Genomic DNA, 12,364 nt, shown 5'->3' on the forward strand with positions numbered 1-12,364 from the left:
AAACTTACTTAAAGACGCTCTAAAGCTACAATTGATTATGCTGACTACTAACAAGTTAAAATTAGAGGAGCAATTTGAAAAATCATAGTAATAATTTTTTTCTGTTTATCTCAATATTTAAGAACCACGTACTGCCTTTTGCAAATTACAATGTGACATCTCTTTTGTTTCTTCAGTAACACTATTTAAGAAACAAACTTATTTTCAGGTGAAAGAGAAGTTCTTGCTTTGAAGTAACAAGCAATTTTATCAAGTAAATTATACAAAGAACCATGTGGCTATACTATCTCTGTGACATAAATAAGATTAATTGTGACTGACATAATATTGATCCATTTTGTGATTCTTGTAGGAACCATGTACCATTGTTGTTGTACGGAAGTTGTACACAAAAAGATCGCTAATTAAAGATCCCAAGGATTCATTTATGAATCTGGACTATATGACAAAAGAAAATGCAGTGAAATTGACGCAATAATAATACTTAAAAATTAAACCTTCAATAGTAACACTCTATTCAATGTATCTAACTATGTCTCTCATTTTCTTGACCTAATATTAATAATAAGAATAGTAGTAATTATTTCCCTCCCCCTAGATAATTGGATATCCAAATTTGTCAATCTACGTACTAATAACGACAAAACACCACCAGCCGCGACAAATCTGTTCATATCACATAAAACTATAATATAATAATACCCTATGTTTTTTGAGTATGTGCTTAACAACTGGTTGCAGATCCACGCACCCTTTTTAGTTACAAGTTATAACCCCTACCAACTTTACATAAGGCAGTTTCCAAGAACCAACCCCTTCGCCACAGTCCAAAATCTCTAATTCCACCTAAATAGTCTGAAAAAAGCCATTGGCTTATATTCATGCACCCTCAATTATACAAACTATCTCTTTATCATTTCTTTAAAATAAAAAAAATAAAAATAAAAAATTCTTATCATTTCTGCCTCTATATATACCCCCTTTACATCACTCTAACCCCACTTATTCACTAAACTAACCATTGGTATTCAACCCAAACACAACAAGTCCATTTTCAAAATTCCCCTTAACTATCTTTCTTGTTGTGGTTATTTTTGCAAAATGGAATTTTTAAACAGGTGTTCGACATCTACTACTTCATCTTCATGTGAATCATCTTCATCTGAATCTTCACTTTCTGGTAAAACACCAAGAGATGGGAAAAAATCCGAGAGAATTAAGGGACCGTGGAGTGCTGAAGAGGACAAGATTTTAACAAAACTTGTTGAGCGATATGGCGCTAGAAATTGGTCTTTAATTAGTAAATATATAAAGGGTAGGTCCGGTAAATCTTGCCGGCTCAGATGGTGTAATCAATTAAGTCCAAATGTGCAACACCGGCCATTTTCGCAAACTGAGGATGACACCATTTTGGCTGCTCATGCAAAATATGGAAATCGTTGGGCTACTATTGCAAGATTACTTCCGGGTCGGACTGATAATGCTGTTAAGAATCACTGGAATTCGACACTAAAGAGACGTTACCAACAGTTACTTCAGCAGCAAAATCAGAGCTCAGTTGTTTTTTCTGATGTGAAAATTAACGGGTCAACATCGGAATCTGGGCCGTGCATGGATTATATGAATGCTAATGACAGTCCAGTTAGAGGGAATTTTCCTATTAATAATGTTGTTACGACTAATTGTAGCAGGGAATTTGATGACCCAATGACGACTTTGTCCTTAGCGCCGCCGGGAATGGGCGGCAATGAGTTGCCGGAGAAGAAAACGGAGAGTTTTCCGGCGGGGTTTTGGGATGTCATGAGAGATGTGATTGCTAAAGAAGTGAGGGAATATGTTGCTTCGTCATTTTCTGGCGCTTCTACGGGGTTTCCTTAATTAGCATTTAAAAGAAAAAAAAAAAGAATTACAAATTGTTTCTTTTTATTATTTGTCAATTCTAATGTCGGCTTTGAGCTTTGATAATCAATTTGATTGTTTATAAGTTTGCTTATAAATTGATAATTACATGTAAAAAATGTTCTGCTAGTTTAATTAAGCTGGAATTCCATCCCTATCAACCATTTATAACTACTTAATTATCTTTTGTTGACTAAAATTTTGTCTAACCTATGGTAGTACCAAACGACCAAATTCTAATAGTCTGTGCATAGATGTCAAGGAGAGAATATTCCATTTTAATTTACCAAAATTTTGGGATAACTAACTTTTCATTAAAACGTTAAATACAAGAGAGAAAATGATGAGGAATTTGGTTGTTTAATTAATCAATTTCTATCATATAGGAATAAATCGTCAATAATTATCTTATAAGTTACTTTATTCATCAAAATAGGTGGTATATTATTTACCGTAGTAAATTCAAAATTTGGACGGTGTGAATATTAAGTTAAGAGTGTTTGTTCAAAGACATTTTTAACTTAATTATTTTAACTTTTTTTTTTAATAGAACCCACATAAACTTATACATGCGCTACTTATTATCCAGCTACTAATTGATAGGGTGATAATACAAGTTGCAAGTCTTGAAATTTCAATAAAGTCGAACTTCTAAGCATTCTATATTTGGTAGAACATTGCCCCACTTACCGAATGTACATTTAGTTGTCATTAATCCACATTTCACCTGTTTTGATTGGAGGATTTAAATGGTCTATAGGTCTTACAAAATATCTAAAAACAAGATCCAATAAATCAGCTTTTAGACACTATAATTGTGGACGCCTCAAACTAGCTCTTTTGCCACGACTAGAACAGTTCTTTATAATAATACTTTATTATAATAATATTTTTTTGGTATGGATTTCTCATATTATCTTATAATATATATATATATATATATATATATATATAGAAGAGGAAAAAAGAGTTTAGTTATGGGTGCTCAATCAATATGTATTGGGAAAAAACTGAATTTACATTGTAGGTGATGTGGCATGACACGTGGACTGGTCAAACGGTCAAAATACAATAAATAGCCAAGAGGCACGGGCGACAACAGATAAGGGAAAAAGAAAGCAACATAGGTGCAGACCGTTACTAAAATAGGTACGAGTCTCGTACCTATCCAAGTCATTTAAAGACCGAAGATCGGAAGAAGTTGAAGATACGAATCTGATGACGTAAAAGAGTCTAAATACAGCATTAAATATCAAATACGTTAGAATATTTGATTTAAAAAGAAATGATTGTGTAACGTTTCTTTTAATGTCATTTATTGCTCATAATTGCCTCATTAAGACAAAGACATTACATCTTCTCCTAGAATTAGCTATAAAAGGAGAAGAACTCACCATCTGTAAGGATACGAAATACTATTGGGATCTTACTGAAATACAAAATTATTTACTGCTTTACCATCATACTCAAAAGTATTTTATTTTCGTCTCCTGATTATTAGTAACCCGAATTTATTTTCAGCTTTGACCAAAGACTCAGATTTTTGGTTAAATAAATTGGTTCCGTTACCGGAAATCTGATAATCTTTTCTTTTAAGCTATATCTTGTCCATTGTTATCACCATGTCAAACAACAACACCGACAATAACAGTAATAACACATTGGGAAACCATGAAAATCAAATCCACTAAAATCAAGGTGACGTGGTTCCCTCCCCTCCAGATTCACCACGTCAATCTTGTGAAGGCACTCCTGTTACTGAATCCCGTGCTGATCAACAAGAACAATCTGAACACTTTGAAGGAGGTACAAATGAAGCTTTACAAAAGCTAATTGATGCACAGGTCGGCAAAGCTCTTCAGGCTCTAGTTAGTCGATTGCCTGCTGCACCACCCACACCAACTCCTAATAATAATACATTGGAGAATTCCCGTTCTGGTCTTGTTAATTCTGGAAATGGAGCAACCAACAGTGAACCACACGAAGGAGGACCAGGTAATTCAAATAATTCATATTTGCAAAATTTAGTACTAACCTTGCAGAAATAGATTAAGGAACAAAATGAGCGTATTGAGCAAATCCCTGGAGTTTCGCCTGTAATAAAAGGAGTAGACATGGACAAATACTCACAACAACCTTGGAAGCCAAGTGTTGCTCCCCTTCCAATTCCGAAAAAGTTCAAAATGCCTGACATCCCGAAATATGATGGTACTACAGACCCACGTGACCACGTGACTGCATTTACAACAGGCGTGAAAGGCAACGACTTGACCAAACAAGAAATTGAATCAGTACTGGTCAAGAAATTTGGAGAAACACTCACCAAGGGTGCATTAACCTGGTATTCTCTTTTATCTGAAAATTCTATAAATTCTTTTGCTGAGCTTGCAGATTCTTTTATTAAAGCACATTCGGGAGCACAAAAGGTTGAGAAAAGAATGGAAGATATTTTCAAAATCAAACAAGGGGATTCGGAGTTGCTTAGAGATTTTGTTGATAGATTCCAGCGTGAAAGAATGACTCTACCCCGAGTGCCTGACAACTGGGCTGCAATAGCCTTTGCAAGTAATTTAAATGACAAAAGTTCTGAAGCCACGAGAAGACTCAAAGAAAGCCTTCGAGAATTTTCTGCAACCACATGGAATGATGTTTACAACAGGTATAGTACGAAGCTGCGAATTGAAGAAGATATTGTACCTAAGTTTCATCATGAAGAAAGGGGTGGTCCCCGAAGATCAGAAACCGAAAAAAGATTAGGTAAAAACAGGTACGATCCATATATGGGACCTGCAGGAAAAGACCCACGGTCAAAACAAGATAGCCAGCAATATGATCAAAAATCGAAGAACAGGGACTCTGGTTCTTCTTCGAAATTCAGGAATGATCGGAGCAGACAAGAGTCACGAGATGATGACAGAAGTTTAAAGGCACGATTCAGCGGATATAATTTTAATGTCTCTACCTACGAGCTCGTGGCTATTTTAAGAAGCATGGGAGATAAGGTACGGTGGCCAAAAGAGATGCGGTCAAATCCAAATAGACGCAATCCAGATCATTGGTGCGAATTCCACAATGATCACGAGCACAAAACTTCAGAATGTAGATTCTTGCAGAGTGAAGTGGATCATCTATTGAAGCAAGGGTACCTCACTGAGTTATTTAGTGAAAAAGGAAAACAAGCCTATATGAAAAATAGGCAAGAGCCACCAAAGCCTCCTTCACCCAAGAGAACAGTGAATGTGATAAGTGGGGGAGAAGATATTCACGGCATAACCTACACAGCCTCCAACAAGGTTTCTAAGGTAACAATTACACACGGAAAACGGGTGCGGCAGGTCTTAGAAAATGAAAGTATTTCGTTCGATGACGCAGATACCGAAGGAGTGATAACTCCACATAATGACGCTCTGGTAATATCTTTACTTGTACATGATACTAATGTAAAATGAGTTTTGATTGATCCAGGGAGTTCCGTAAATATTATACTACTAAGGGTATTACGTAAAATGCAAGCTGAAGACAAAATGATACCCAAGGCGCACACCTTGTCAGGCTTCGACAATTCAAGTGTGGTAACAAAAAGGAGAGGTAATTCTAACAACTTTTGCTACGGGTGTTGTTAAAGAAACTAAATTTCAGGTAGTTGATATGGAAATGGCCTACAATATGATCATGGGGAGACCATGGATACATGATATGGATGTTGTCCCATCAACTCTACATCAAGTTATTAAATTCCCATCACCATGGGGAATTTGCCAAATTCGTGGGGATCAGTAGACGGCTAGAAGTGTCAACACTGTAACAGGTACGAGCACCGTAAATAAAGAAAAATAGCAATTACAGGAAACAGTTGAAGGTGTAAAAGATCAAACTTCAGCTGAACAAGAAAAGACAGATTTGGACTCGAGGCCTGATACAATTCAGGAACCTGAAGAAAATGAAAGCATCAAAACAACAATTGAAGAGCTCGAGACAGTGATACTATTTGAGCAATGGCCTGAACGGAAGGTTTATATCGGAGCCAATTTAAGCTCAGACATGCGAGGTATGATAATTGAATTTTTAAAAGCTAACATAGACTGCTTTGCTTGGTCCCACGCTGATATGACAGGGATACCACCGGATGTGATGACTCACAAACTTAATGAGGACCCTTCTTTCACACCAATAAAGCAAAAGAAAAGAAAGCAAGGTGCTTTCAAGAACCAGGTGATTCAGGATGAGGTCCAAAAATTATTAAAAATCGGATCGATCCGCGAGGTAAAGTATCCTAATTGGCTAGCTAACACGGTGGTCGTACCCAAGAAAAATGGTAAGTGGCGCGTTTGTGTGGATTACACCGATCTAAACAAAGCCTTTCCAAAAGATTCTTTTCCTTTACCGCATATAGACCAACTAATTGATGCAACCGCAGGTCATGAACTTTTAAGCTTTTTAGATGCATATTCGGGATATAATCAAATTAAAATGGATCCTGGTGATGAAGAAAAAACTTCTTTCATCACAGATAGGGGAACTTACTGTTATAAAGTAATGCCCTTTGGTCTCAAAAATGCTGGGGCAACCTATCAAAGGTTGGTCACCAAAATGTTCCAAGAATATTTAGGGAAAACAATGGAGGTATATATAGACGATATGCTCGTCAAAACCCAGCAGTCTCATGATCATATTTCTCATCTATCTGTTACATTTGAAATTTTGCAAAAATTTAATATGAAACACAACCCAGAAAAATGTGCATTTGGAGTTGCATCAGGTAAGTTTTTGGGTTTTATTGTTTCTAACCGTGGTATTGAAGTAAATCCTTCTCAGATCAAAGCAGTAGATGAAATCCCTGATATCCTTACTAATAAAAAGGAAGTCCAAAGATTAACGGGAAGAATTGCAGCTTTGGGGAGATTTATTTCCAAATCCTCAGAAAAATGTTTTAAGTTTTTCTCTGCACTCAAAAAGCAAGATCATTTTGAATGGAATGAAGATTGTCAACAAGCCCTTAGAAATTTGAAAGCTTATTTGTCAAAACTACCGTTATTGGCAAAACCAAAGGTGGGGAAAAGCTTCTCATCTATCTGGTTGTATCTGAAGTCGCGGTGAGTGCTGTTTTAGTCCGTGAGGACCAAGGTAAACAATCTCCTATTTATTATGTAAGTAAGTCCTTATTGGATGCTGAAACACGATACCCACAGCTAGAAAAGTTAGCATTAGCTTTGATCATGACATCTAGAAAATTAAGACCTTATTTTCAATGTCATCCCATTATTGTAGTTACTGCTTTTCCGCTTCGAAATATTTTGCATAAACACGAACTTTCAGGAAGATTAGCAAAATGGGCTATAGAACTAAGTGAATACGAAATCATTTATCAACCCAGGACCTCTATAAAATCTCAAGTACTAGCTGATTTCGTGGCTGATTTTAGTTAGGGGATGCATTTAAAAGCAGAAAAAGAATTACTAGTTTTTAATGGTGCAAACCCGGGGACGTGGGTTTTATTCACTGATGGTTCATCTAATGTAAAAGGGGCAGGCCTAGGGATAGTTCTCGTACCACCTACGGGTGAGACTATTAGACATGCTATAAAATGTCACTCTATAACTAACAATGAAGCAGAGTATAAGGCTGTAATTGCAGGTCTAGAATTGGCACGAGAACTCGGCATAACACAGATTATAATCAAGAGTGATTCTCAACTCGTGGTCAATCAAATGCTGGGGACTTATACAGCCAGGGAGACGCGAATGCAAGAATACCTCGCAAAGGTGCGGGAGTTAATAAAGCAATTCCAAACTTGGAATGTAGTGCAGATCCCAAGAGATGAGAATGTAGAGGCAGATGCTTTAGCTAATCTCGCATCTGCAATAGACGTAGAAAATGATACAAATGCTTCAGTCATACATTTATTTCATTCCGTTCTCGAACCTGATAAAAACGAGGTAAATTTTAACCATTTGACATGGGATTGGAGAAACGAAATTGTTGCCTTTTTACAGCACGGTACCGTGCCTAATGACAAAGGAAAGGCTCACGCGCTTCGCAAAAAAGCTGCTCGATATTGTTTATATCAAGGAAATCTTTATCGAAAGATGTTCGGTGGACCACTAGCAAGTTGTCTCGGACCCTCTCAAACAGAATATGTGATGAGAGAAGTGCACGAAGGACATTGTGGAAATCACGCAGGGGGAGGTCACTTGTAAGAACATTAATTCGCGCAGGATATTATTGGCCTAAGATGGAAGAAGAGGCAAACAGTTTCGTGTCCAAATGTGATAAATGTCAAAGATACGGCAATAATATGCATATACCAGCTGAGTTACTACATCCTGTTATAGCCCCGTGGCCCTTTATGAAATGGGGAATGGATATCGTAGGTCCACTTCCACAAGCAAAAGGTCAGGTAAAGTTTCTACTTGTACTTACAGATTATTTCACTAAATGGGTAGAAGCAGGGGCATTTAAACAAGTACGAGAGAAGGAAGTTAAAGACTTCATATGGCGAAATATAATATATATTTGGAGCACCAAAGGAGATCGTGTGTGACAATGGACCACAATTCATTGGAGCTCAAATCACAAAATTTCTTCGAAGTTGGCAGATTAAAAGGATAACATCTACGCCATACCATCCAGTGGGTAATGGATAAGCGGAATCCACTAACAAAGTCATTATCAACAACTTGAAGAAGAGATTACAGGATTCAAAAGGTAATTGGCCTGAGGTGTTACCTGGAGTATTATGGGCTTATCGTACAACGACAAAAACAAGCACTAGAGAAACACCATTTTCAATGGTTTATGGTGCGGAAGCCTTAATTCCAGTTGAAATAGGTGAGCCAAGCACACGGTACGATTGGGCAACGAAGGAGTCTAATGATGAAGAGATGCGGGTCAACCTTGATTTGCTTGAAGGAAGAAGAGAAGCTGCATTGATAAGAATGACAGCACAAAAGCAAGTAATTGAACGATATTACAATAGGAAAGCACGCCTCAGATTTTTCAAAATTGGGGACTTCGTGCTTAAAAAGGTGTTCCAATCTGCAAAGGCTGCTAATTCAGGAAAGCTAAGTCCAACGTGGGAAGGACCATACAAAGTTCGTGACATTGCGGGAAAAGAAGCATACGAGTTGGAGACAATGGACGGCAAAGTTTTACCCTCACATTGGAATGCCGTCCATTTAAAAAGATATTACTTCTGAGAAAGTACCCACGGTCAGGTATCACCATGTTAAAATTTCTCTATTGAATTATTAATGTTTTACTAATGATTTTAGATGCTAGGCAAAAAACCCTAACTCGTGCCAAATGATGAGTCACAACCTGCAAGGAAAAATGGAGTATTCTTAATTTCCCAGTCCAGGGTTACAATTAATCTGATGGAAATACACACGAGTTAGACAGTCTTCATCTATAATCGCACCTCCGAGTCCCGTATATCTTTCTGTTTCAGGAAAAGGGCCAAAGTAAAAGAAATAACCAAGTGCTCGAGGCTTCATATTTCACCTCTCAAACACTTGGGGGACTACGTATTATACACAGATATGTGTAGAGAAACAGATACGAATATCGAATAAAAGTCGGCCACAAAGAGACAAGTGTTGAGAAAAAGTTATGAAGTCTTCAGCATTCATGAGAACAACAGAGTCATCTCTCAAACTCATAAACAAAGTCACCTCTCAAACCCTTCTTAATATATAAAGATAGGGTCATGACTATGTACTGAAACAGGTTATGAAGAAAAACCTTGTTTATTCTATGTTATGTACAAATCTGTTACAAGAAAAACAGTTACGAGAAAGTTGTAGATGTATTGTAATACATGTAATAGTCAAACACTTGTTAAAGTTCATGAATAAAAACTTGCCAAAGTTGTTTCATACAAAACATGTGTATTCCTATTTCTTTCATCGTATTGTAACACCATTATGAAGTTGAGACGTCTTCTTCATTAAGTGTCGATAACATAAAAGGGCCCTCTTTTATAAGCCTCATGTTGATAATCCATGAGAAGAATCATAAAGCATTTTAAAAGGATAAAAATGCTAAGATATTCTATAAGTCCTAGATAAATGGGCAAGAATAAAATATACAGAAGTACCAATAAAAACTTCTTAATATAAAAGACTAAGTACAAACTTAGTCAGTAAAATATTTGTTTTTTACAAATGCCCTATTAAGATAACTGGGGACTTCGTCAAAAGATCCCTTAAAGTTGGCAAGGGATAACACCACCAATTAATAAAAACAAAAACAACAGTAAAGTTTGAAATACATTCAACTAGTCACTGAAGGGGTTGGAACATCAGAAGTTGCAATTTCATTTTCAGGAGCAATTTTTATTGGGCTTGGAATGTTGAAATCACTGAGGGAAGCAAGAGTCACAGGAGCTTCAGCTTCCATGAACTGTGTCATAGAAGTTTCACCCTCGGGAGCCGGAATTGCAACCCCAATTGCTGCATTAGCCACTTCTTCATTTAAAAGCTCTTCCGTCCTAGGAGCTTCAAGTGCAGGAGAAGGAGTATCAACAGGTTGTTGACTTTTCTCGATAGTGTCTAAGACTTTGGCTTATTCAGATTGCAAATCGAAGCTTTCCTGAGCAGCTTCTATCAAAGCATCACAGCGAGATTTCAGGAAAGCCCAACTTACCTCTATGTTGAAGTTCTCCTCCAGAAGTCCATACTCCCTTTCCCACATAGCAAGATCATTCTTCAATATTTGATGTTCAGCTAAATGGGAATCAAGGGAAGCTTCAAGGGAGGCATGAGAACTCTTCAAAGCTCGAATCTCGTCAGAGGAGGTCTGTAAGTCAGCTTGAGCTTGAGTCAAGCTTTGCACTAATTCTCCTGCATACTCTTTCTTTCTTGGCTAAAAGTGCCTTAAGCTCCCTGACTTCTTCACTAGCCTTTGATAATTGTTCTGACAATGAGCACTCCAAAAGCTCTTTATCTCTTTTAAATTGGCTTGAAGAAGCCTTGGCAGTTGCTAGTTCAGAAGTCAAACCACGCTTTTGCTGCTCCAGGAGATTTCTACTTTCTTTCAACTCCTCTATGGTCCCCTGAGCATTCTCAAACTGTTCTTTCCAGTTAGCTGCTTCAAGCTGGGCTCCCCTGGCTATTTGCTCGGCCTCATGGATAGATTCTTCAGACTCACGGGTTTTTCTTTCCAGAAGGGAAATTCTTCCCATCAATTCAGTACCAATGAGGTTAGCCTACAGAGACAACTCATAGAAATGAGGATTTGTAGATTAAAAACAAAAAACTTGTTGGTAAAGGAAAAATACCTTCAAAGTAGAATGAACTATGTCATTCATCAGAGTCAGGCAGCTGTGGCTCTCCATCTTCTTCTCCTCAATATCACCGATTAGAGGCTCGAGCCAAACATCAACTCTACTAGTTTTTCTCAAAAGGCTATGGTTGGCAGGAACTTCAAGAGTAACACTTCTCATAGCCATGGTTCTACTGCTAGAACCCGCCTCTGTATGCTGCACGAAGGGAGGAGGAGCCATGGAAGGAGTAGTAGTAGAAAAGGTAAACACAGCAGCAGGAGTCATAGGAGTCAAAGAAGGGATGGAAGGAGAAGATGAAGAAACCAACACAGGAACGAAAACAGGTGCAGTTGAAACTGGCAAAGGAATGGAGGAAATAGGAACGAATGAGGAGAGAGGAGCTTCATCAAAAACAGGGCCGAACTCTCCACTCTCAAAACCACTATCAAAAAGACGCTGAGTTAATTCATTAGTATCTTTTGGCACTGTGTCCTCGTCAGAATGAATCAAAACAGGCTCGGTGGATGAAGTTTGAGCAGGGGTATCCTCAATTTCATCACTATCAATGACTCGTCTCCTAACTCTTGGCCTGGCAATTAAAGAGGTATCTTCCTCTTCCTCATTCTCAGAACTTTCTCCTATAGCTTTCCTTTTGGGAAGCGAAGCTCGAGCCTTGTTCAAATCAAGTGCAGCATTAGCAGACATGCGAATGGCCATAGCTACTTCAGCTGCCATTCCTCTAACACCAAATCCTGATCAAAAGAAGGATACATAATCAACATTGAGAAAAAGGTGCTTAATGTGTAAAAAACAAAAACGTGTAAAAAGGGACATACCATGTGTTTTCACCTTCCAGCCATGTAAAGAAGAAATTGATTTCCAAGTTCTTTGATCCTTAGGAGCAATCTTCAAAATTGAATCTACCCAACCACGGAAGTCAGGAATAAGTTCCACATCTCCCATGGTTGCTACAAAAAACCAAAAAGAGACGAAGTGAGAAAAAGAATCAAAATTCTCAAAAATAGGTGCGGTAAATAAAAGGAAACTTACGTGCAAAATTCCACTTCTTGCAACGGGTGTCAACTTTTTCTAAATGTAACGGGTGTACCATCCGTTAAGGTAACGGGTGTACCATCCACGATCCCTGTCATCTTCGGGGCTTACCAAAACCTTTTTGCTTCTTGCAGTTAAGGTAAAAACCCC

The 12,364-nt window shown here is 37.7% G+C and overlaps 1 protein-coding gene across 1 annotated transcript; it reads left to right on the forward strand.

Moving 5' to 3' along the window:
- Positions 1-982: 982 nt before the first annotated feature.
- Positions 983-2,056, forward strand: LOC104229347 (transcription factor MYB77-like). The gene has a single exon (XM_009781971.2). The coding sequence runs from the start codon at positions 1,102-1,104 to the stop codon at positions 1,876-1,878; it is 777 nt and encodes a 258-aa protein (XP_009780273.1). The 5' UTR covers positions 983-1,101; the 3' UTR covers positions 1,879-2,056.
- Positions 2,057-12,364: the final 10,308 nt, after the last annotated feature.

Source organism: Nicotiana sylvestris, chromosome 4 (genome assembly GCF_000393655.2).
Source record: "Nicotiana sylvestris chromosome 4, ASM39365v2, whole genome shotgun sequence".
Taxonomy (NCBI): Eukaryota; Viridiplantae; Streptophyta; class Magnoliopsida; order Solanales; family Solanaceae; genus Nicotiana; species Nicotiana sylvestris.